At 45.1% G+C, this 27,869-nt stretch overlaps 1 protein-coding gene across 2 annotated transcripts in view; it reads right to left on the reverse strand.

Annotated features, from left to right (window-relative positions):
- Window positions 1–27,586, reverse strand: part of MCAM (melanoma cell adhesion molecule) — a 172,579-nt gene extending 144,993 nt beyond the window's left edge. Inside the window, exons 1-2 of one of the 2 annotated variants that reach the window (XM_075840088.1) lie at window positions 27,504–27,569; window positions 26,067–26,110 (exon numbers count right to left, since the gene is read on the reverse strand). Coding sequence is in view for 1 of the 2 variants with exons in the window: in XM_075840087.1 (XP_075696202.1) it covers window positions 27,504–27,549 (46 nt within the window). In the remaining variant the exon portion in view is untranslated. Of the gene's footprint in view, window positions 1–26,066; window positions 26,111–27,503 lie in introns of both variants that reach the window. The other variant, XM_075840087.1, reaches the window with a different exon arrangement.
- Window positions 27,587–27,869: the final 283 nt, after the last annotated feature.

A 27,869-nucleotide genomic window follows, 5' to 3' on the forward strand; every position in this document is an offset into this window, starting at 1 on the left:
TGTATCTGAGACCTCACATACAAATGAATATTATAGGCTGCAGGCCACGTTAGGCCTGCAGCCTATAAGGCACTGGGAAGCCTCCCTGCTCAGGCCGGCGTGATGAGGTACTGTATACAAAGCGGGAGCGCTGTGCGCACTATATACAAAGCGGGGAGCGCTGTGTGCACTATACAAAGGGGGAGCGCTGTGTGCACTATACACAAAGCGGGGAGTGCTGTGTGCACTATATACAAAGCAGGGAGCGCTGTGTGCCCTATACAAAGGGGGAGCGCTGTGTGCACTATACACAAAGCGGGGAGTGCTGTGTGCACTATATACAAAGCGAGGAGCGCTGTGTGCACTATACAAAGGGGGAGCGCTGTGTGCACTATATACAAAGAGGGAGCGCTGTGTGCACTATATACAAAGTGAGAGTGCTGTATGCACTATATACAAGGGGGAGCGCTATGTGGCTCTATATACAAGGGGGGAAGCGCTGTGCAGCCCTATATACAAGGGGGGCGTGCTGTGTGACCCTATATACAAGTGGGGAGGGGAGCGCTGTGTGGAACTATATACAAAGGGAGGAGAAGTGTGCACCATATACAAGGGGGGAGTGCTATGTGGCCCTATATACAAGGGCGGAGCGCTATGTGGCCCTACATACAAGGGGGTGCGCTAAGTGGCCCTATATGCAAGGGGGAGCGCTGTGTGGCCCTATATACAAAGGGGGAGCGCTGTGTGACACTATATACAAAGGGGAGCGCTGTGTGACACTATGTACAAAGGGGAGGGCTGTGTAGTACTATATACAAGGGGGGGCTGTGTGGCGCTATCCACAGCGGTATGTGTGTTGCGCTCTTTACAGGTGGGCTCTGTGGCGCTACTTACAAGAGGGGGAGGGGCTGTATGGCGCTATCTATAGGGGCTGAGTGTAACACTCTCTACGGGGGGCGATGTGTGTGGTGCTAGCTATAGGGGGGATGTGTGATATATACAGGGGGCTGTGTGTGGCACTATGTACAGGGGGCTGTGTGTATGGGGTGTTTTACAGTGTGTGGTATTATTATATTCAGGGGCGCAGTGTTTGGTGCTATTATATTTAGGGGCACAGTATGTGGCACCTTGATAATTTTATTTTCGTTTATAGGTGTGGAAATGTTGGAAAAGTGAGGAGCCGAAGACATCTGATATTCTGCAAATTCTGCAGAAATTAGTCATGGCCGGGAGAATTCATAATGATCTCTGGACCGGATGGAGAAGAAAAGAGGAAGAAAACTACTAGAATCTGAGGTGTCGCCACTTGTGAGTCACTAGATTTATAGAGAATCTGTCACCTCTCCTGACATGTTTATTATATGAAATCCTTGTATTTCACAAAAAGTCTTTCTGCAGTCCAGGACTGATAGCCAATTCTCCTTGTCAGGAGGATGTGTCCCTGCACAGTGTGATACTGTCAGTATCTAGGGACACAGCCCTGTGACAAGGGGAATCGTAACACCCATTTGTTAATGCTTGCCCAAAAAGGTACTGTTAAAAATAGTTACGGCGCGGCACGGCATCGGTGTGGAAGGGGGGGCCCAAGTTTGGGTAACAGCACAGGGCCTATAGTCTACTTAATCTGCCACTGATTGGGATGTGTTAATAAACACCTTTTACTATTTTCCATAGGGATGCTGTCCTCAAGTTTTTGATACCAATTGTGTGTCCAGGAAGGGATCCCTGGACTAGGAATTTGCATCCTGCTGAAATTGAATGGATATAGTCTGATCAAGTGAGTGCTGTGGATATCTATTTTGCAACAACACCAGATGGTGTCGGGACATCTGTTGCACCCGGAGCCGAAGAGGAGGGTAAGTATAACGTTACGGTCTGCTGGGGTCCTGTATCTTGTGGTAGGCTAAGATGCAGGGTCTAACAGATAGTATCACACATGGACCGTGCATCTAAGCCTACCACATGTTAGGCTTAGATACAGGGCCCCAGCAAACACTAATATAATACAGTATAAGATTACTGTCTGCTGGGGTCCTGTATCTAAGCCTACCTTTTGGTAGGCTTAGATACAGGGTCTAACAAACCGTGTCACACATGGACCCTGTACAGGGCGATCTGGCAGTTCTGGCAAATGCCAGTTGGACTGGTGAACAGTGGGCCGCCTGCTGGCTACTGAAAAAATTAGTGTCAGACAGTCAGGGCCACACCGTCCATGAGGCTAGATGAGCTTCTCGCCTCAGGCAGCGGCCTGCTGCATCCCTATGTGGGCCACCCCCTTCTGCACTAATTGTACCTGCGTATATATGTCCTTACAATGACACTGATTTGCAGGGCAAAATTACTTGCCCTGCCAATCAGCGCCTTTCAACCATGCATAGGCGCAATGATGTCATGTCACCGCTTCCGTTGTTGAAAGGCGCTGATTGGCTGGGAAAGTCATTCTGCCCTGCCAATCAGCGCCTTTCAACGCTTCCGTTGTTGAAAGGTGCGGATTGACAGGGCAAGTCATTCTGCCCTGCCATTCAGCGTCATCATTCAGCCCCAGCAGACGTGCTCAGAAGAGAGAGCGTGGGAACGGGATCAAGGTGAGTATGTAAAGTTGTTTTTTCCACCTAAATGTGTGAGTGCCATTATCTACAGGGGGGTCTATATGTGGGACACTATCTACAGGGGAGGCTATATGTGGGGCACAGTCTACAGGGGAGGCTATATGTGGGACACTAATGGGGGCTATTTGTAAGGCACTATAAACAGGGGTAGTGTCAAGTTGGGTATGTGGACCCGCTGGGCCGTACCGCCTTAACGGTATGGCAGCTGGCCAACAGGACACAGGTAGCAGGAACGGGAAACACTGGGAACTGGAAGACACTAGGAGACCATTTGTAGAGACAAACTATGGTAACGACAACAAAGCTCAGGCAAGGCAGGTAGGGTGGCTGGGCCCCTCTTATAGTCCAGGGTGCTCATGGGCTAATTTGTCACTTAACTCAGGTGTGTGCACTGGCCCTTTAAGAGCAGCACGCACAACATGGGACACGGCTGAGAGAAGCAGAAGTGAGTGCTGGCATCTCCTGAGGAGGAGATGTGGGCCAGCGCTCACTGACCCATGGCTGCGGCTGTCAGGAGGTGAGTGAACCTGACGGCCCGCGGCAATGACAGGGAGCTATATGTGGGGCACAATCTACAGAGGAGGCTATATGTGGGAAACAGTCTACAGAGGAGGCTATATGTGGGGAACAGTCTACAGGGGAGGCTATATGTGGGACACTAAGGGGGAGTTATATTTGGGGCACTATATACAGGGGGAGCTATATGTAGGGCACAATCTACAGGAGAGGCTATCTGTTGGCCACTATCTACAGGGGAGGCTATATGTGGGGCACAATCTACAGGGGAGGCTATCTGTTGGCCACTATCTACAGGGGAGGCTATATGTGGGGCACAATCTACAGGGGAGGCTATATGTGGGTCACTATCTACAGGGAGGCTATATGTGGGGCACTATATACAGGGGGCACTATATGTGGTGCACTATATACAGGGGGAGCTATATGTGCGGCACAATCTACAGGGGAGGCTATCTGTCGGACACTATCTACAGGGAGGCTCTATGGGGGGCACTATCTACAGGGGGCTCCATTGGGGCACTATCTACGGGGAGCACTGTGTGCTTGTGGGACACAGTCTATGGTGCTATATGATCAGGGATACAGTGTATGGTGCTATTATAATCAGAGACATAGTGCATGGTGCTATTATAATCAGGGACACAGTGCATGGTGCTATTATAATCAGGGACACAGTGTATGGTGCTATTATAATTAGAGGCACAGTGTGTGGCACCATGAGAATTTTAGGTGCAGAAATGTTTGAATAGTGAGAAGCTGAGGACATCTTAGCGGCAAACTACAGAATTGGGATGCCACCGGGAGAAGTCATCAAAGAGGTCTGGACCGGATGGAGAAGAAAAGAGAAAAAGAACAACTTAAATCTGAGATAGTCACCAGTGAGTCCCTTAATATAAATGTTTATTGTGCCTCTAATCAGTAATGTAGTCACCGTATAATCTGCAGCGAGATGATGGGTGGTATGATTTTTTTTGTGAAACAGCAACTCCCAGCATATCAATACCATTATTAAGTCAATGCTGGGAGCTGTAATTTTACGCCGTACAAACCTATACGACAGGGGTTGCACTAAATTCGGCAGTAGTTGTGCAGTAGATGTATTTGTGTACTGGGCTTTGTTCTGGTGTTGTATATATGTACGGAGCTTTGTTCCGGTGCTGTATTGATGTACTGAACTTTGTTCTGGTGTTGTATATGTGTACTGAGCTGGGTTCTAGTGCTGTATATATGTGCTGAGCTTGGTTCTGGTGCTGTATTTATGTACTGAGCTCGGTTCTGGTGTATATATGTACTGAGCTTGGTTCTGGTGTTGTATTTATGTACTGAGCTTTGTTCTGGTGCTGTATTTATGTACTGAGCTTGGTTCTGTTGCTGTATATATATGTACTGAGCTTGGTTTTGGTACTGTATATATGTTATGAGCTTGGTTATGGAACTGTATATATGTACTGAGCTTGGTTCTATTGCTGTATATTTGTACTGAGCTTTGTTCTGGTGCTGTATATATATATATATATATATATATATATATATATATATATATTGAGCTTGGTTCTGGTGCCGTATATGTCAGAGCTTGGTTCTGGAGCTGTAACTATATAGAATATATTTATAATAACAAAATTGCAAGGCAGATGGAATTGTTTTCAATACATGGTATATATAATGGGAACCTGTCAGTTAGTTTTAATCCCTTGAACAGCGACCATGCAGTAATACATGACCTCACAATATTTCCAAACATTCCCTTGTATGTTGTTTTCAGTTGCTGAAAAATCTATATAATCAACTTTTAAAACGGTGCACACTATATGCTAATTACTCATTAAATGGTCATGGGGCGGTTACGCTATCCTGAAGAGTAACATAGTCCTGCCTCCAAACCCACCTTTCCAGGTTTGATTGACATCCTTCCAGCTATTATACATTACTACCAGCGGCCCCCCAACTTTTTTGATGGGCCATTGCCTTGTACTACTTAGGTACGCACCGCGCATGCCAGTACAAGGCAACGGAGCATCTGCAAGAGTTGAAGGAGGCTGCTAGTGATGTGGAACAACAAGGGGGATGTCAGTCATAATCTGGGGGGCACCATTTAAATTTTCGCCTCAGGCAGCAGAAAAGCTAGAATCGGCCAGTGGTGAACAGAAGCACCAACATTAAAATAACTGCTGCCTCCTGGTGTTTAAAACCACATCTTTCCGAGATTTATTGCTGTGTGCTCTGCAATGATGGGAAGGAGCTCTGCAGAAATGAAGTTTAGTGCTTGTTGGCCGAGCCACAGCTAATCAGCTCTAGACTTGTTTTCTGCACGGATGCCTCGCTCATTAGCGCACATCTCTGGCACCGCAGAGGAAAAGGAGAATGAGTACCAGCCCAGTCTGCATGTACAAATCAAACCTAACGCTGGTTTGCTGAGCATCAGCCAATCAATGATGGGGCTTGCTCTTTCTACTGCCCCCTGAGCACAGTATCAGTCTGGCTGCCGAGGAAAAGGAGACTCCAGGCCCTGCCAGGTATGCTGCTAATGGCTGTAGCGCCAGCAGGTTTATTTCTTTATCTGCTTCAGCTTCATGTAATCTGCAAGCAGCCTTCTACAATGAGTGGGGTAGGGGGGCATAAGTGAGTGAGTATAAAGGACATGGGTAATGCACACAGTATCTGCAAGCAACCTGCTTGTGGGACGGGAGGGGTACAGATACTGTAGATAGGAGGAGCTATAGGGTTAAAAGGGTGCCTATGTACTGCCAGCATCCTGCATGGCAGTGCCCAAGAATCAGCAGTCTACAAAAGAAAGCAGGTAAATATAGCAATGTGGGTGAAGTGTTGGATTGATTTTTGTAGTGTGACTGGTTGATGTAGTGTTAACAGCGTATGTCAATTGTATGATTGAAATATGCAATTTGTGTGAGTCTTGTGTGTTCTTCTAAAGTATTAGTGGCATTTGTGTGCGTGTTGTTTTCAATGTTAGTGTGAGTGGTATGTGTGGTATAGGTCTAGTGTGTATGGGTATGTTCACACGGCAGCCTCCGTTACGTCTGAAATTACAGAGCTGTTTTCAGGAGAAAACAGCTCCGGAATTTCAGACGTAATGGCATGTGCAGGCGCTTTTCGCTGCGTCCATTACGGCTGTAATTGGAGCTGTTTTTCCATGGAGTCACTGGAAAACGGCTCCAATTACGTCTCAAGAAGTGACAGGTACTTCTTTGACAGCGGCGCGTAAAAAAAATGACCGTCGGCACAGAACATCGTAAAGCCCATTCAAATGAATGGGCAGATGTGTGCCGACGCTTTAAAGCCGTATTTTCGGACGTAATTCGAGGCTAAAACGCCCGAATTACGTCCGTAAATAGGGCGTGTGAACCCAGCCTAAGTGTTATGTGAGGTATGTGTTTAGCATTTGTGTAGTGTGTGCGGTGTGTGTCTAGTGTAAGTAGTGTGTGTTTTATGTGTCTAGTGTGTGGTACGTGTCTAGTGTGTGAGCGGTATGTGTCTAGTATGTGAGTGGTGTGTGCAGTATCTGTGCCAGGTGTAGTGCGTGTTCAACATGTGTCCTTGGTGTGGACAGACAACCTGTGGAATATATATCCTAGGTGTGAGTGGTGTATGTGCGTATGTGTCCTAGGTGTGAGTGGTGCATGTGCAGCATATGTCGTAGGTGTGGGTGGGGGATGTGTTCTAGGTGTAAGTGGTGTGCGTGCGCATGTGCCCTAGGTGTGAGTGGTGTGCGTGAACATGTGTCCTAGGTGTGAGTGTGCATGTGTCCTAGGTGTGAGTGGTGTGCGTGTGCATGTGTCCTAGGTGTGAGTGGTGTCCTAGGTGTGAGTGGCATGAATGCAGCATGTGTCCAGCTTGTGGGTTGCATCTGTGCGTCATGTGTCCAGCATGTGAGCGTGTGTGTATATGGCTGAATATAAAATTGAAATCATACTATTTAGTTACAATATAGTGATATTTTAGCATTGTATAATGGTATAATTTGCAATCTTTATACGTCAGTATTAGGCCATGATCACGCAACCAGGATTTGATTAGGACTAAGTCCCTGATTCCACACCTAAATCCCTTTCAAATCCACAAACATTCTGCATCCATTAGCGGCGGAAATAAGTCTGCTTGAATTTTTTGTTCGCTCCACAAAAAAAATCCTCTAGAATAATGTGCATGTTCATTATACTTGTAGAAAAGCAGTGGATTCTTTGGAGTTGGAGCTATCAGGAACTATTCTTCTTTTCTTTTACACCTGTTTTAATAAATCTCCCCATGTCTTGCATAGCTGAAAGGTGGTCCCATGTACTCCAGCCCATCACTGGTAGCTGCGTGTGGCCTGCGGTGGGCCTGTGTGCTTAAAAATGCCAGGGCTGATTTTAAGTCCCAATCCGGCCTTGTCCCTGTATCTAAGCCTACCACATAGTGTTCTTAGATACATGGCACATGTTTGATCCTGTCTGATGGGCCCTGTATCTAAGCTTACCACATAGTAGGCTTATATACAGGGCCCCAGCAGACTGTAATCTTATACAGTATAAGATTACTGTCTGCAGGGGCCCTGTATCTAAGCCTACCTTGTGGTAGGCTTAGATACATGGTCTAACAGATAGTATCACACATGGGCCCTGTATCTAAGCCTACAACATGTGTTACTAATGTGTTTTTTTTTGTGTTTGTGTTTTTTTACATGTTCGGTCGTTGGACTGTCAGATTCGAGGACTACTTAGATGACGGTTTTTTTATTTTCAATAAAATGGTTAATGAGGGTTGTGTGGGGGGGTTTTATTTTAATAAAATATTCCTTCTGTCTTTGTATTTTCTTTTAAACTTTATTGCAACCGCTTTAGTAACGGCCGCTGGCTGATTAACAGTGCCCATTACTAATGCGGAGCTTAGTGTTAGCCAGTGCAAAGGCTAACACTAACCCCCATTATTACCCTGGTACCCACCGCCACCAGGGGTACTGGGAAGAGCCGGGTACGATCCAGTACCTGACCATCTGTAGTGATGGCCGGGCATTGCGTTGGCCGTAGGCTGGTGATATTACGCTGGGAAAGGCCAAAAACAGTAGCCCTTCCCACCCTGGTAATGCTAGGCTGCTGCTGCTGTGTTGTATCTGGCTGGTTATGAAAATGATTTATGTTTTAAATAAATAATTTGAAAAAACGACATGCCCCCCCTCCCATTTTTTATAAACAGCCAGATACAACATAGCAGCAGCCTAGCATTACCAGGGTGGGTAGGGCCACTGATTTTGGCCTTTCCCAGCCTAATAACACCAGCCTGCAGCCGCACCATTCCCCAACCCACCCTACAGATGGTCGGGATCTGGATCGTACCCAGCTCTTCCCGGCATCTCTGGTGGCGGTGGGTACCGGGATAATAATAAGGGTTAGTGTTAGGGTATGTTCACACGCAAACTCAAAAACGTCTGAAAATACGGAGCTGTTTTCAAGGGAAAACAGCACCTGATTTTCAGATGTTTTTTGAGCAACTTCGCTGCGTTTTTTTGGCCGTTTTTGGAGCTGTTTTCAATAGAGTCTATGAGAAAACGGCTCCAAAAACGTCCCCAAGAAGTGTCCTGCACTTCTTTTGACGAGGCTGTAATTTTTATGCGTCGTCTTTTGACAGCGACGCGTAAAATGACAGGTCGTCGGCACAGTACATCGGCAAACCCATTGAAAGCAATTGGCAGATGTTTGCCGACGTATTGGAGCCGTTTTTTCAGACGTAATTCGAGGCGTAAAACGCCTCCATTACGTCTGAAAATAGGTCGTGTGAACCCAGCCTTAGCCTCTGCACTGGCTAACACTAAGCCCCGCCTTAGTAATGGATGCTGTCAATCAGCCAGCTGCTATTAATAAGACAGTAGTAATAAAATGTAAAAAAATACAAGGACATAAAAAAAATATGTTATTGAAATTAAAAAATAAAAACAACACTCATTAACCATTTTATTGAGAATAAAAAAAGCCGTTATCGAAGTAGTCCTCGAATCCGATGTAGTCCAACAACCGAACATGTAAAAAAACACAAACACACAAAATAAAAAAATAGTAACACATAAAAAAGGAAAACAATTATATTACTTTCCTTTCCTGGGTCCAGCACTGGAGCCAAAACCCTATATCTAAGCCTGCCATGTGTGATACTGTCTGCTGAGTCACTGTATCTAATCCTATCCATAGCTATAGTGTCAGAGTGCTACAGATGATGTCTCATATATATATATATATATATATACACATATACACACATATACATACACGCACACACATTTTTTTTGGGGGGTGGACATATGTTGGTACAAGGATACTTACTGCTGTGGCCCTGTATCTACGTCTATCATGTATGATACTGACTGCTCGGGCACTGTATCTAAGTCTATCATGTGTGATACTGTCTGCTGGGCCATGCAACTAAGCCTATCATGTATGATACTGTCTGCTGAGAGAAGGAGGGTATGTGGGACTAGCTACAGGGGACTCCATGGCACTGTCTACAAGTGGGATGTATTGCAGGGGGGCTGTGTGTAGAACCATACAGGAGGGTTGTGACAATATATGCAGGGGGCATTGTGTGGGGAATACTTACTGCAGGGGCCCTTTATCCAAGGCTACGAATGTAGCCGTCTTTATCTTGACTCTGATAACTTGCTGCAGCGTGATATCACACAACAAAAGCCATTGAAAAGTCATTGAAAAAGTAAAATAATTTTGCCACTGTGTATTTAATGCGTTAAAAGTCAAGATAAAGACAGCTACATCTGTACATTCACACAAGCGTGACAGATTTACGTGCGTAAAAAATGCATGTAAATCTGTCCATGTGCGTTGCATTTTGCATCAGTGTGCTTTGCGTGTGGCATGTATTTTTCACGCACTTGCAAGCACTTTTTTTTTTCAATGTAATTGATGCGTGAAACACGGACAGCAATGGGCTACTAGGTGCGTGAAAACGCACTAATATAGGACAAGTAGTGAGTTACACGCAATGGACACTCGCTTAGTGAAAACTCACATATGTGTGAATAGCCCTATTGTAATCAAAGGGTCCGTGTGCTGTGCGTTATTTCAACGCACAGCACACAGACGAGATTCATGCTTTTCTGAATGAGCCCTAAGTCTATCTATCTATCTATCTATCTATCTATCTATCTATCTATCTATCTATCTATCTATCTATCTATCTATCTATCTATCTATCTATCTATCTATCTATATCTATCATGTGTGAGACTCTCTATTGGGGCCCTGTATCTAAGCCTATCATGTATGATACTGTCTGCTGGGGCCCTGTATCTAAGTCTATCATATGTGATACTCTCCGCTGAGCCATGTATCTAAGCCTATCATGTATGATACTGTCTGCTGAAACAATGCATCCAATTCTATCCAGCGGTGTAGCTATAGGAGCCTTAGTATTATAGATATGATATCTCTGATATATATGTAAAAAAAATTGGGGGGGGGGGGGGGGTCAAATATATGTCTCGGGGGTTGTGCCCCTGATCCTTTCAGACCCTAGCAACGCCCCTGGCTGGCATAACGCTAAGGCTGGGTTCACACTACCTATTTTCAGACGTATTGGAGGCGTTTTACGGCTCGATTTACGTCTAAAAAACGCCTCCAATACGTCGGTAAACATCTGCCCATTACTTTCAATAGGTCTTCCGATGTACTGTGCCGACGACCTGTAATTTTACGCGTCGCTATCAAAGGACGGCGCGTAAAATAACAGCCTCGTCAAAGAAGTGCAGGACACTTCTTGGGATGTAATTGGAGCCGTTTTTCATTGACTTCAAGGAAGAACAACTACAAATTCCGTCCATAACAGACGCGGCGAAAAACGCCAGTACATGCATTTACGTCTGAAATTCAGGAGCTGTTTTCTCCTGAAAACAGCTCCGTAATTTCAGACGTAAATGCAGTTATCGTGTGCACATACCCTTAGCATAACGCAGGGGCATAGCTAAAGGCTCATGGGCCCCGATGCAAAAGTTCTTATTGCCCCCCCCCCCCCGCAAACTTCTCATGGCCGACGGTCCGCAGCTTTCAGCTGCATCGCTGGGTCTCCTAAGTGACAAAACAATGCAGCACTAGCAGCCGGGGCGTCACTAAGGCTGGGTTCACACACCCTATTTACGGACGTAATTCGGGCGTTTTAGCATTGAATTACGTCAGAAAATGCGGCTCAAAAGCGTTGGCAAACATCTGCCCATTCATTTGAATGGATCTTACGATGTTCTGTGTCGACGGTCATTTCTTTTACGCGTCGCTGTCAAAAGGCGGCGCGTAAAAAAGACGCCCGCGTCAAAGAAGTGCCTGTCACTTCTTCAGACGTAAATGGAGCCATTTTCCATGGAAAAACAGCTCCAATTACGTCCGTAATGGACGCAGCGAAAAACGCCTGCACTTGCCATTACGTCTGAAATTCCGGAGCTGTTTTCTCCTGCAAACAGCACCGTAATTTCAGCCGTAACGGACGCTGCCGTGTGAACATACCCTCTTAAAATGTCAGGGGAAATAGCCCCAATACATATGTGTCCGCCCAAAAAAAAATGTGTGTATAGGAGACAGCATAGCATATCTATAGCACTACGACCATATAAACTATGGATAGGATTAGATACATTGGCTCAGCAGACAGTATGACACATGATAGGATTAGATACAGTGGCCCAGCAGATAGTATCACACATTATAGGATTAGATACAGTGGCTGAGCAGACAGTATCACACATGATAGGATTAGATACAGTGGCTCAGCAGACAGTATCACACATGATAGGATTAGATACAGTGGCTGAGCAGACAGTATCACACATAATAGGATTAGATGCAGTGGCCCAGCAGACAGTATCACACATGATAGGATTAGATACAGTGGCTCAGCAGACAGTATCACACATGATAGGATTAGATACAGTGGCCCAGCAGACAGTATCACACATGATAGGATTAGATACAATAACTCAGCAGACAGTATCACACGATAGGATTAGATACATTGGCTCAGCAGACAGTATCACACATGAAAGAATTAGATACATTGGCTCAGAAGGCAGTATCACACATGATAGGATTAGATACAGTGGCTCAGCAGACAGTATCACACATGATCAGATTAGATACAGTGGCTGAGCAGACAGTATCACACATGATCGGATTAGATACAGTGGCTCGGAAGGCAGTATCACACATGATAGGATTAGATACAGCGGCCCAGCAGACAGTATCACACATGATTGGATTAGATATAGGGCCCAGCAGACAGTATCACACATGATACGATTAGATACAGGGCCCAGCAGACAGTATCACACATGATTGGATTAGATATAGGGCTCAGCAGACTGTATCACACATGATCGGATTAGATACAGGACTCAGCTCGCTGACATTGTGGCTCCAGCGCTGGACCCAGGAAAGGTAAGAATAATAATTTTGCTTCTTTATGTGTTACTGATTATTTTTGTGTGTTTGTGTTTTTTTTTACAGGTTCGGTTGTTGGACTCCGGATTCGAGGACTTCAATGACGGCGTTTTTTTTATTCTCAATAAAATGGTTAATGAGGGTTGTGTTTTTTTATTTCAATAAAATATTTTTTCTATGTGCTTGTATCTTTTTAAACTTTATTATCACCGCCTTAGTAATGGTCGCTGGCTGATTGACAACCTAAATTACTAAGGTGGAGCTTAATGTTAGCAGGTGCAGAGGCTAACACTAACCCCCATTATTACCCCGGTACCCACCAACACCAGGGGTGCTGGGAAGAGCCGGGTACGAACCAGTACCCGACTATCTGCAGTGACGGTCAGGCACCGGGGCGGCCGCAGGCTGGTAGTATTAGGCTGGGGAAGGCCAAAAACAGTGGCCCTTCCCACCCTGGTAATGCTGCATGCTGCTGCTGTGTTGTATCTGGCTGGTTATGAAAATTGGGGGGGACCCGACATCGTTCTTTCCAATTATTTGTTATTTTTTTTTTTTTTAAATGTCCCCCCATTTTTCATAACCAGCCAGATACAATAAAGCAGCAGCCACCTAGCATTACCAGGGTGGGAAGGGCCACTGTATCTGGCCTTTCCCTTCCTGATAATACCAGCCTGCGGCCACCCCAGTGGCCGACCATCACTACAGATGGTCAAGTACTGGATGGTACCCGGCTCTTCCATGCACCCCTGGTGGCGGTGGGTACCGGGGTAATAAAGGGGGTTAGTGTTGGCCTCTGCATCGGCTAACACTAAGCCCCGCCTTAGCAATGGATACTGTCAATCAGCCGGCGGCCATTACTAAGGCGGTAGTAATATAGTTTTTAAAAAAAAACAAAGACATAGAAAAATATTTTATTGAAATAAAAAAACCCACACAACCCTCATTAACCATTTTATTGATAATAAAAAAAAAGCCGTCATCGAAGTAGTCCTGGAATCCGACGTAGTCCAACGACCGAACCTGTAAGAAAACACACAAAAAAAATGATTAGTAACACATGTGTTAGGCTTAGATACAGGGCCCATGTGTGATACTGTCTGTGGGACCCTGTATCTAAGCCTACCACAAGGTAGGCTTAGATACAGGGTCCAGCAGACAGTAATCTTATACAGTATAAGATTACTGTGTGCTGGGGCCCTGTATATAAACCTACAGTGTGGTAGGCTTATATACAGGGCCCATCAGACAGGATCACACATGGGCCATGTATCTAAGCCTACCATGTGATTGGCTTAGATACAGGGCCCAGCAGACAGGATGACGCATGGGCCATGTATCTAAGCCTACCATGTGATTGGCTTAGATACAGGGCCCAGTAGACAGCATCACACAATCTGTGATCCTGTCTCATGGGCCCCCTAAGCCTGCTACATCGTAGGCTTAGGGGTTGTTCAGTCCCTAAACATTGATGGCCTATCCTCAGGATAGGCCATCAATAGCTGATGTGTCTCCCGGGACCCGCAAATCAGCTGTTTTGAAGGGGCCGCAGCACTCGTACGAGAGCTGCTTCCCTTCATTTCACTACTCGCTCACACTGTGAATCACCGACACCGATTCACAGTGTGACCAGAATGAAGGGGAGCAGCTCTCGTACGAGTGCTGCGGCCCCTTCAAAACAGCTGATTGGCGGGTCCCGGGAGTCGGACCCCGCCAGTCAGGGCTAATCTTACCTTCCTCTTCTGCCGCGGCTGTAGTTCTGTCGTCTCAATGCTGTGCGCGGCGCATAGCGCTGTGACGTCATGCGCTGCGCACAGCGCTTGACGTCAGGACCTCCGCTGCGATCCGGAACCAGGAAGGTAAGTAAAGTCTGTTACTATAGTAACAGGGGCCCGCGGCCCGAGTTACTATAGTAACTTTTTATTGATGTGGTGCGGGGGGGCTGTGGGCTACGCCAGTGGCATAACGCTAAACCATAACAGCTCACTGGGCAATTTAAAGCTGCCTTAAAGAGGATCTGTCACTAGTTTATTCATTCTCTATCTCCTAACTAACCTAATAGGTGCTATGATGCTGATAACTACAGTGTGATTTTTTTTTTCAAAAAAGTTTGTCGTTTGCTTTTGAAATGCGGGGAGGAAAAAACTAAAATGAAAAACTCAAATTGGCCTGGTCTTTAAGGGGTTAAAATAATAATCCTTTTGGGTCACAATTTTCACTAGCATTATCAGTGTGACAGCGCCTATTAGATTAGCTAGGAGAGAGGGCATTACTAAACTGGTGACAGATCCTGTTTAAATAAAGTAATCTATAATATCCTGTATTTTTAAGAGTTGAGGGGACTATATTCACTTATATTTTATGGTACCTATGATATTTCTTCTTGATTTTTGAAGAAACCATGATGATCTGCTATGTCTTGTTTTCTCCAAGTCTCGTGTTGGGCAAAAACGCAAATGGTCTTACCGTATTTGTCCATATAACATTTTTCTGAGCATTTACAGTCTTCTGATAAAGAAATGATCAAAGGCTCGTGATAAGAAACACCTGTCTAATTATCTTCCTTCTTGATCCTTGAAGAAGGATGTCATTCCGTTTCACACATGGCTTCTTCATTTACACTTATTTTATGCTGAATAAATAATGACAATGTCCTTAAAGTAATAAAAATATCTATTACACCTTTTAGAACACTGATTTTATTGCTTAGGTGAACTAGATGATTGTAAATGATAAATCAGTACTGCCATGAATATTATTTTCCAGAGCGAGTCGTGGGAGGCTCATGATGGGGTTACCACTCTTTCGTTACCTCTAAATGCCCTAAAAGGGCATTATGCAAAGGATTATCTGAAAAACACAACCCCTTCAAAAAGACACACTGGAGAAAACTGAACATGTTTCCTTGCGAGTTGAACAGTCTCCCCACCTGTATAAGTCTAAGGCTATATTCAGACAAACGTATGCGAAATCGGCCATGATCCCTCATAAACTATAGTCTATTGAGGGATCAGTGGACAAAAATAGGACATGTACTATTTTTTCACGATCCCTTCGCAAGGTTCGCTAAAACAACGGGCATGTGAACAACCCCAAAGAAATACATGCAGTCGTATGACGGACGTTAACAAAAACGTTCGTCACACTAACTATTTATACGTTCGTCTGAGTAAGCCCTTAGGCCTCAAACACACTTAGAAATGCTACCTTATTGCATTTGAATAGCATGAGTGATATATTTTAAAGCCAGCGTCGTAAACTATAAGGGGCGTATCAGTTGTGGCGGCACCCAGGCCCTGAAACCTGAGAAGGCCATAAGGTCCCGCTGTCCCATAGGAAGAGGCCAATATTATAAATTATACACGATAGATGCCACAATACTGCTGGTGCAAGCTAACAGTCCTAGTAAGAATTCACATTAGTTATACGTTCTCTTGCACTAGCATACTGTACATAATACTGTAGTGTTAACTGGGAATTACCTTAGGTTCCTGATTTGCAGATCTGATAGCATGATCAGTCTACATAAGCGATTCCTATGCCCTAGTGCAGCAGTCTTGTAAAGCCTATAAGAAGTACATTTCTTTGCATGCATCCCACATTGCACTAATTTCTACTCAGAGTTTCCCCCCTTAAATAACCACTAAATCCCAGCTGCATAACATGATGGTGGTTTAGTGGCTTCAAGCCTAGTGACAGGTTCCCTTTAATGTCTATTCTAGAAACATACAGCAACATGCCATGACCCATTGCTAAAAGTATTGCATCACATCAGTTTGTGTAGATAGATAGTTAAATAAATAAATAGATAGATAGAGATTCCCTTTTTTTAAAATATAATATATTTTTATTAGAAGAAAATTTGAATAAACTACATATATAATGATCAAAGCTTCAGCAAATGCGTAAATTTTGCCATACATGTAAAATCCAATTAATTAGAATACAAACTTGTGAACCAGTCAGACATCAGTTAACCGTATTTTGAGCAGTCCGGATCATACTCTCAAAAACATCATTATTAAAATTTAAAAAATCAACTATATCCAAGGTTGGATAGGTTTAGGTGGATAGGGTAAACAATGGATGTCATGAGACAGCCAGGAACATCAGTGTAAGGACACTGCAAGATTTGAAGATTTCCAGCACATCTAGTTCTGAGAAAATGTATCCCATCTACAGTGGGTATAAAAAGTCTACACACCCCTGTTTACCTGCCAGGTTTTAGTCATGTCAAAAAATCAGTACAAGAGGAATAATTTCAGAACTTTTCCACCTTTAATGTGACCCATAATCTGTACAATTCCATTGAAAAACAAACTGAATATTTAGAGGGGAAAAATAAAAAGAACAAAACTACAATAATGTGGTTGCATAAGTGTGAACAGCCCCAAACCCCCCCTGTAGATAACGCCATACACCCCCATGTAGATAACGCCATACAGCCCCCCCTGTAGATAACGCCATACAGCCCCCCTATAGATAATGCCACACAGCCCCCAACCCCCCCCCCCCCCCAAAAAAAAAAACGGCCTATAGTTTGTCCTACAAAAGAGATGTATCCCCTATCCACAGGATAGGGGATAAATGTGTGATCGCTGGCAGTGATAAGGAGAACAGGGGGACCGAAAGTCCCCCGAAGTTCTCCATGAGAAACCTCGGACTCCCGGGGTCTGCACAGTTCAATAAAAATGAAAGGAGCGCTGTTCACTCATGCGCTCAAGCGCGGCCGGTGCATAATTAATTTCTATGGAGCTGCTGACAGACCCCGGAAGTCCGAGGTTTGTCATGGAGAACTTCGTGGGAATTTCAGTTCCCCGTTCTCCTTATCGCTGGGCGTCCCAGCGATCCCACATGTATCCCTATTCTGTGGATAGGGGATGCATGTCTTTTGTAGGAACAACCCCATCAGTGTCATCGCGCTGTAGCAGTGATAGCAGCTGCTAGTGGAGCCTCCGGCCATGGGGGTGACGGGACCCGCGGTGGCTGGCGGCACGGGCCCCCTCATGCTGCGGGCCCTGTAGCAGCGGCTACGGCTGCTACAGCGGTAGTTACGCCACTGTCCCCACCTCCCCCTTGTAGATAGGGTCATACATCCCCCTCACACCCATTGTAAACAATGTCATACAGCCCCCTGTAGATAGCGCCCCCAAACAAATAAAACAAAATTTTTTTACTCACCTAGGCCCTGTTCCCGTGACGAACGGAGCTGCTCCACAACGCCGACGGGATCCTTGTGTATGCCAGCGTGATTCAGTGATATCATCACGCCGGCCTGTGCTAGAATCCCGTCTCTGCGCCTGATAGGCTGCAGGCCTGTAGCCTAGTACATGGCAGAGCAGGGAGATGTGTCCCAGCTCTGTCATAGTGTTCAATAGTCTTGAGGACGCAGATACTATTGAATGAGGTAGTTTATGATAGGCTGATGTTTTTTGCAATTTACCGCCAGCGAAACTAAAAAGCTCCTCTTATCACCAAACCTCTTGACCACCCAGATTAAGCTGCAAATATTGATACTAAGCGTTTTTCTTTTCTTCCCTCCCTTATTTCTTTTTTTTTTTTCCATTGATTATTGTGAAAAGTAAGTGGACTCACCCTTTTATTTACCTATGGATGGAATTCAAGAAACTACTTGCACAGTAGTGTTTGGTTTCTTCTTTGAGAAATTTGATATAATAAATATTTTTCCTAGACCCTAAGGCCTCATTTACACGAGCGTGTGCGTTTTGCGCGCGCAGCGTTTTGCGTGCGCAAAAGGCACTTGACAGCTCCGTGTGTCATCCGTGTATGATGCGCGGCTGCGTGATTTTCGCGCAGCCGCCATCATAGAGATGAGGCTAGTCGACGTCAGTCACTGTCCATGGTGCTGAAAGAGTTAACTGATCGGCAGTAACTCTTTCAGCACCCTCGACAGTGCATTCCGATCACCATATCGAGTAACCTGTTGAAAAAAAAAAGAGGTTCGCACTTACCAAGAACTTCCCGGCCGTTGCCTTGGTGACGCGTCCTTGGTGACGCGTCCTTGGTGATGCGCCTCTCTTGACATCTGGTCCCACCTCCCTGGATGACGCGGCAGTCCATGTGACCGCTGCAGCCTGTGCTTGGCTTGTGATTGGCTGCAGCTGTCACTTGGACTGAATTGTCATCCCTGGAGGTCAGACTGGAGGAAGAAGCCGGGAGTTATCGGTAAGTCAGAACTTTTTTTTTTTTTACACGTTCACGTATATTGGAATCGGAAGTCACTGTCCAGGGTGCTGAACCAGTTTAACTCTTTCAGCACCCTGCACAGTGACTGTCTCCTGCCGGGTTCGGTCCAAACGAGTTCGGCCGAACCCGGTAAAGTTCGGTTCGCTCATGTCTAAGACACTCCGTTCGGATGTTTGTAAACAGAAAAGCACGTGGTGCTTTTCTGTTTACATTCAGTTTGACAGCACTTGCGCGAATCACGCAGTTCGCACGGAAGTGCTTCCGTGCGACCTTCGTGGTTTTCACGCACCCATTGACTTCAATGGGTGCGTGATGCGCGAAAAACGCATGATTATAGAACATGTCGTGAGTTTTACGCAACGCACTCGCGCTGCGCAAAATTCACGCATCGTCTGCACTGCCCCATAGAGTAATATAGGTGCGTACGACACGCGTGAAAAGCATGCGCGTCGCACGCGCGTATATTACGCTCGTGTAAATGAGGCCTAATTATGAGATTCATATATGTTTTAGGGTTTGTTTTGTCAAGCATGGTGCGACCTCATTGATACATGTGTAAACCATATTCCTTAATAAGGTCCTTATGTCCAGGTAAGACCGGGACCGGATCGATAGATTGGGTGATATACTAGTTTTTTTCTGATCCAACTCTAGTTCCTGTGGTAAACGCAGTTCACACTAAATGGTGCTTCTACCGCACATGGGTTTGACTACTAGAGGGAGGTTATAATATAGGATAATACTATGTTATAATATACTATCTCTATGTTACAAAGGATCATGCCTTGATAACAGTTGGTGGTCCATTTGGATCAGTTTATCTTCTTATTATGTTTGAACAGGTACTGTAAGAAGTTAATTCCTTTAGGAGGTTGTGCACATGCTGTAGTTTGCGATGGGGAGGGCTAAGTCCCATACCGCGAGAGCTCGGCACCAAGAACAGCTGCTCATCAATGAGGTGCCATCACGTGATACGTTAGTGTTAAAATGGAACGTCATTACATTCTGCATGCAATGTGATTGGGAGCTAGGGTCATGTGAGGTCTTCCGACCTATTAGGATGTGCTTTTCGTCATCGGTGCACTCGTTTTGTTCACAAAAAAAGCGGTGCCAGTGGGGGGATATGATTTACATATGGGTGAGTGGCAAGTCCCTCCTTCGTCATTTATAAATTTATGATGGTAGTAGCAGTTGGGGTAATTATATGTATATATGTATGTATGGATTTGTTTGTACCGATCAATTTGTTATACAACATATGTTTATGCAATACAGCATGATGCACTTTAATATAGGAGTTGTTATCACATAACATTTATGAGATGTGAATTATGACACTTGGATATTCTAATTGTATAATTAATGTTATAATAAGGGGTGTGTTTATATACCCTAAGGGTATGTTCACACGGCGGGGGTCCGTAACGGCTGAAATTACGGGGATGTTTCAGCCTGAAAACATCCCCGTAATTTCAGCCGTACCGGCATGTGCAGGCGCTTGAACGCCGCGTCAATTACGGCCGTAATTAGCGCTGCTATTCATTGGAGTCAATGAATAGCGGCTCCAATTACGGCCAAAGAAGTGACAGGTCACTTCTTCTACGCGGGCGTCTATTTACGCGCCGTCATTTGACAGCGGCGCGTAAATATACGCCTCGTGTGAACAGACAAACGTCTGCCCATTGCTTTCAATGGGCAGATGTTTGTCAGCGCTATTGAGGCGCTATTTTCGGGCGTAATTCGGGGCAAAAACGCCCGAATTACGTCCGTAAATAGGCCGTGTGAACATACCCTTACACTGCCTACACTATTTGCTGGAGAATGACTCCATTGTGGGGTTGAAACGTTGCATTATATAAATGACTAAAGCAACCATTATCATTAGTTGATAGATATTCTGGCACACAAAAATGATGTGCAGATTAGACCTTCCACTAAATAACAATCAGATTTTAATCCCTAAAATATAAGTTTAGCCAAATGTAAGGTAGCAGCAATAATGTTGTGGAATAAAACTGTACAAAGCTTTTGTCTATAGCAGATAACCGACAGATGAATAGATGACGGACGGCTCAACAGCCTGTAAACAAGTAATGTTACAACACTCAATGCGCAGTAGAAGATGATTGATGTAAGGACATTTCTTTGTAAGAGATTATAAGGCTCTGTGCAAATGGAGTAAGGTCATTTTAAAATAGTACATGGACAAATCATGAGTCCTAGCAATAAGGTCGTCTAACCCTATATGAACCAGAAGTCAACAGCATACCTTGCCTCAGAGGTGATATTGATGAGTTACTCACAATATTCTGGGCTTGGTTGGGTCAATTGAAGACATGCATAAAGCTGACCATATACTTTAGATAGCTGATGGCCAAATGCCTCATATACTTTAGCTAGCTGATGGCCAAACGCCTCATATACTTTAGATAGCTGATGGCCAAATGCCTCATATACTTTAGATAGCTGATGGCCACTATTCCTCCTAACTCTGCCATAAACATGTACGCTTAACATGTCCAATCTTTTTTTTTTTTGCTTCTTTCCATGAGAATCGGGAGATCCACATACACATTAGATAGTTGGACAAGTCTGCCGAAAATACAGGATTCAGAAAACTTTTATTGATTGTGTATAGCCAGCTTAAAGAGGCTCTGTCACCACATTATAAGTGGCCTATCTTGTACATAATGTGATCGGCGCTGTAATGTAGATTACAGCACTGTTTTTTATTTAGAAAAACGATCATTTTTGACGGTTATGACCTATTTTAGCTTTATGCTAATGAATTTCTTAATGGACAACTGGGCGTGTTTTATTTTTTGACCAAGTGGGCGTTGTGGGGAGGAGTGTATGATGCTGACCAATCCGTAACCAATCAACGTCATACACCTCTCTCCATTCATTTACACAGCACATAGCAATATAGCTATTTCGCTATGTGCAGCCACATAAACACACTATAAAGTTACTGCAATGTCCTGACAATGAATATACATTACCTCCAGCCAGGACGTCATGTCTATTCACAATCCTGACACTTCTGTAGCGTCTCTGTGATATTTACAGCAAGGCAAGCGTAATCTCGTTTGAAATAACAGGTTACATCGTAATCTCGCGAGATTACGCTTGCCTTGCTGTAAACATCAGAGACACTACAGAAGTGTCAGGATTGTGAATAGACATGACGTCCTGGCTGGAGGTAATGTATATTCATTGTCAGGACACTTGAGTAACGTTATAGTGTGTTTATGTGGCTGCACATAGCGAAATAGCTATATCGCTATGTGCTGTGTAAATGAATGGAGAGAGGTGTATGACGTTGATTGGTTACGGATTGGTCAGCGTCATACACTTCTCTCCACAACGCCCACTTGGTCAAAAAGTAAAACACGCCCAGTTGTCCATTAAGAAACTCATTAGCATAAAGCTAATATAGGTCATAACTCCTTCAAAAATGATCGTTTTTCTAAATAAAAAAACACTGCTGTAATATACATTACATCGCCGATCACATTATGCAGAAGATAGGCCACTTATAGTGTGGTGACAGAGCCTCTTTAACACTGGACAAGTTTTGAATCATGAAAGCTGTAGGAAGCTAGCTATAGGGGGTGTAGAGGTAGCAGTCACACCCAGGCCCCGGTGTCTGAGATGACCAAAGGCACCACTACCACATAAGAATATACTTGTATTATAAATGGCATATGCAGTGGCATAACTACCGCAGTAGCAGCTGTAGCGGCTGCTACGGGACCCGCGGCATGAGGGGGCTCGTGTCGCCCGCCGGCACGGGCCCCCACCATGGCCGGAGGCTCCGCTAGCAGCCGCTATGGCTGCTACAGCGCGACGCCACTGAACACTACGGCAGAGCAGGGAGGTATCTCACCGCTCTGACATTAAACAAACGACATGTATCCCCTATCCACAGGATAGGGGATACATGTGTGATCGCTGGCATTGATAGGGAGAACGGGGGACTGAAAGTCCCCTCAAGTTCTCCATCACAAACCTCGGACTTCCGGGGTCGGTCTGCAGCTCCGTAGAAATGAATGGAGTGCCGGTCGCGCTTGTGCGAATGCGTGACCAGCGCTCCTTTCATTTTTATTGAGCTGCGCAGACACCGGAAGTCAGAGGTTAGTCATGGAGAAGTTTGGGGGACTTTCGGTCCCCCGTTCTCCCTATCAATGCCAGCGATCCCACATGTATCCCCTATCCTGTGGATAGGGGATACATGTCTTTTGTTTAATGGCAGAGCGGGGAGATACCTCCCTGCTCTGCCATAGTTAGTGTTCAGTGGCGTTGCGCTGTAGCAGCCATAGCTGCCAGCGATCACACATGTATCCCCTATCCTGTGGATAGGGGATACATGTCTTTTGTAGGACACACTGTAGGTCGCATTTTTTTGGGAGGGGGGACGCTGTATGGCGTTCCCTACAGGGGGGGGCTGTATGGCGTTCCCTACAGGGGGGGCTGTATTGCGTTCCCTACAGGGGGGGCTGTGTGGCGTTCCCTACAGGGGGGCTGTATGGCGTTCCGTACAGGGGGGCTGTATAGCGTTCCCTACAGGGGGGGCTGTATGGCGTTCCCTACAGGGGGGCTGTATGGCGTTCCCTACAGGGGGGGCTGTATGGCGTTCCCTACAGGGGGGGCTCTATTGCGTTCCCTACGGGGAGGGGCTGTATGGCGTTCCCTACAGGGGGGGCTGTATGGCGTTCCCTACAGGGGGGGGCTGTATGGCGTTTCCTACAGGGGGGGCTGTATGGCGTTCTCTACAGGGGGGCTGTATGGCGTTCTCTACAGGGGGGGCTGTATGGCGTTCTCTACAGGGGGGCTGTATGGCGTTAGCGCCATACAGCCCCCTCTGTAGATAACGCCATACAACTCCCCTGTAGAGAACGCCATACAGCCCCCCTGTAGATAACGCCATACAGCCCCCTCTGTAGATAACGCCATACAGCCCCCACTGTAGAGAACGCCATACAGCCCCCCCTGTAGGGAACGCCATACAGCCACCTCTGTAGATAACACCATACAGCCCCCCTGTAGATAACGCCATACAGCCCCAACTGTAGAGAACGCCATACAGTCCCCTGTAGATAACGCCATACAGCCCCCTCTGTAGATAACGCCATACAGCCCCCCCTGTATATAACGCCATACAGCCCCCTGTAGATAACGCCATACAGCCCCCACTGTAGAGAACGCCATACAGCCCCCACTGTAGAGAACGCCATACAGCCCCTCTGTAGATAACGCCATACAGCCCCCTCTGTAGATAACGCCATACAGCCCCCCTGTATATAACACCATACAGCCCCCTGTAGATAACGCCATACGGCCCCCACTGTAGAGAATGCCATACAGAGTCCCCCTGTAGATAATGCCATACAGCCCCCTTTGTAGATAATGCCATACAGCCCCCTTTGTAGATAACGCCATACAGCCCCCTCTGTAGATAACATCATACAGCCCCCTGTAGATAACGCCATACAGCCCCCCTGTAGATAACGGCATACAGCCCCCCTGTAGATAACGCCATACAGCCCCCACTGTAGAGAACGCCATACAGAGTCTCCCCTGTAGATAACGCCATACAGAGTCCCCCTGTAGATAACGGCATACAGCCCCCTTTGTAGATAACGCCATACAGCCCCCTTTGTAGATAACGCCTTACAGCCCCCTATGTAGATATCTACAAAGGGGGCTGTATGGTGTTATCTACAGGGGAGGCTGTATGGCATTCTCTACAGAGGGGGCTGTATGGCGTTATCTACAGGGGGTACTCTGTATGGCGTTCTCTACAGTGGGGGCTGTATGGCATTATCTACAGGGGGGCTGTATGGCGTTCTCTACAGGGGGGCTGTATGGCGCTATCTACAGGCGGGCTGTATGGCGTTATCTACAGGGGGATCTATGGCGCTATCTACAGAGGGGGCTGTATGGCGTTATCTACAGGGGGATGTATGGCGTTATCTACAGGGGGATGTATGGCGCTATCTACAGAGGGGGCTGTATGGCGTTATCTAGAGGGGGGCTGTATGGCGTTATATACAGTGGCGCTGTAAAAAAGGCACTATCTACAAGGGGGGGTTGTGTGACACCCAGGGGAGGGGGGGCCCCAGTCAAAAGTTTTCTATGGGGCCCAGTCTTTCCTAGTTACGCCCCTGGGCACATGGTAGGTGGGCACCCTGTTACAGATTTTGCATTGGGACCCAGGAGATTTAAGTTACAACTCTGCCGTAGCAGTATCTTTCACGAGTAGTAGTCACTTTGTAATATCATGTCTTTCATAGACAAAATGTATACAATACTTAACATTTACAGGTAGCTACATAATTATAAATTAATGATAGTTGTTTTTTTTCTCATATCCAACCATATTTTTACCAGAATTTACAGTGATCTGTAAGGTATGGTGGTGTAACAATTACGGTCTCAAGGGAAGCGACCGCGTTAAGATAGTTTTAAATGAAATGTTAAATACTGCATTCAGTCTATTGACGACCCATAATCTTGCACAAGTTAGCCCCAGCAGGAGGGCTATAATACAAGGTATGGGTCGTCCAACACGGGCCGTGTAAACGAGCACCGATCATTGAGACAGCTTGTTGATCGGTGCTCGGTTGCTCCTTTCTCAAGGAGCTATGTTTGGGGACGAGACTGCGATCCCTCGTCCACATACATTTCTACATTTCTATTGTTTACAATAGAATCAGCCGATAAATGAGCGTTTGCTCGTTCATTGGCTGATCGTTGCCCTGTTTACATATGAACGCTCCTTTTTACTGATAATTGGCCCGTGTAAAAGGGCCTTAACCGAGACTGTTGAATGAATATATTCAAATATTGGTATATCAACCAATAAAATACTGGCATCTTTTTAAGTGGCAGAGAGGCCTCCTCAGGCATCAGGGTACACTCTTCACACCCTATAGCTACACCCCTGGTGTGATTATGCTAAAGGAACCATCTGCAGTAAAGGAGGCTTGCACTTTCTCTAGGCACTTTGGTTTCTAACCATGCAGTACAAAATAATACATGTTATATCCTCATGCTCTACTAGAACAGACATAAGTTAAGTTAATGTAAACTGTATCCACTGTTGCAATACATACTATATATGTGTATATATATATGAAAAAGGTATAATAATAACAACACAATAATTAATATTAGACCAATATTCTATGGATGGTATGGATGGCTTTTTGTTTTTTTAACAACAGAAGAATGTATACAGGGACCCATGAAATACATTGTTGACTTGGACTGACCCTACCAAGATGGCTCAAATAATTAAATGAAATTAACTGAAATTCCCTCTTACATTAAATGCAGAGGGATGAGATTCCCTTGTGTAATTTCCTCTGCCTGTAAATGAATGATAAAACATACCATGTTAATAACTGCATTATAGAGGCTCCACAAGCATCTATTGTTCAGAAAACTTATAAGGAAACAGGGTGGGAAGGCTGATTTGGATGGTATGACGACAGAGAGGCTACGGGGTCAGTACTATCCTTTGTAGAAATGGGGACATCCATTTGGAGGTTTCCTGGTCAAAATCAGTAAATGCCAATGTCAAACAATCTACATAGTGTGCATGCACTGAAAGGCCATGGAATAGAATTTAGGAGGGGCAGACTGTTCATCACCACCACTAAAATAGTCCCAGTTACATTCATGCCCAGAATCACAAAATCCTATACAGTGTAATGCACACCGACTATACTAATAGACTATCCTCTAGACATATACAGTATGACATATACAGTATGACATTCAACAAGCCATGCTTAGTAGTAACCCTGATGAACATGTTCAGCCGAGGAGCTTTAATTGTTTAGAATGAGACCTTTGAAGCTTTTACTAAATAAGGCAAATGTCATGTCTGGTTTTGCATCATATTTTCCACTGACGCTCCTGTATCAAACTCAAGCTCATAACACAAATGCTAAGTAAACAATACAGATTGAATATACATGGAAAAGTAAGAGACAATGTTACTTATAGCTATAGGACTTTCCCTTTAAGGGAGAAACCTTTGCTGCTCCCTTATGCTGGGAAGCTGGTAGGGTCACTGATAAAGTGATAACCCCACTGGCTCGGGCTGGCTTTACACATTATGATTTTTCCCAAGTAAGCCATCATAGGGGCGATCCTCTGAGCTGCCCATTCACATAGAGATCATTTCAGTTCCATTGTAGCAAAATAAATCCCACATTATAATGGAGTATTTCTAACATTCACAACTTAATGTCACGATATCAGTGATTGTTTGATTCTTTTTCGTATCCGTCAGCTTCAATAATTTTTCTTATTTACGATTGCAATTATTGTGACAGTTGGTGAATTTCGATCAACATCCCGCCTAGAGACCTCACCCAGTTCTGTATACTCTGTTAATGTGATATTCACCACTAGTATTAACACTACAGCAATTTTCCAGTCTAGAATTGAAATAATAATATACAATTTCTGTCTTTCAGTCCCATAATAAGCACCACAAGTTTCCCACCTTTATAAAAGTCAATAATCCCACCGTGATCACATGTAAACAGAGTAATACAGCTGTACAGGCAATAACTAACATATATATATATATATATATATATATATATACACATCACTGTACTAACAGGCACACATATATTTTAGTAAGGATCTGTCAGTGGATGAACATGTAAGTCATACATCCAGTAGGTCTAAATATAATGCAGCTGGTGACAACCCCACATGCCATTACCAAATGTGCTTCATTTACCTCTCCAGCTGAGCAGGCACAGGGAGAGCAGGATCAGTATATCCATGGTCCTGTATAATACTGTACACAGCAGCCTGCAGAGGCTGAAGAATACTGAGAGCAGAGACAGGCTGACGTCAGGTAGGAGAGGGAGGGTGGGAAGAGGGTGTGAGTGTAGAGTAGGGAGGGAGGGAGCGTACATGCAACACGGAGAGAACAGTCATGACTACTACTGGTCAGGGCTCCAGGTGATGGTGATGGACATCAGATTGACTGGAATATTGTAGCATGTAAAGCCGCCCATTGAGGGCACATACTTTGTCCTGGCAGCAAGGAGGGCACATTTTATTTTTTGCACCCAATGGACGAATAAATAAAGGAATTGAA

The sequence above is a fragment of the Rhinoderma darwinii genome, chromosome 10 (genome assembly GCF_050947455.1).
Source record: "Rhinoderma darwinii isolate aRhiDar2 chromosome 10, aRhiDar2.hap1, whole genome shotgun sequence".
NCBI lineage: Eukaryota > Metazoa > Chordata > Amphibia > Anura > Rhinodermatidae > Rhinoderma > Rhinoderma darwinii.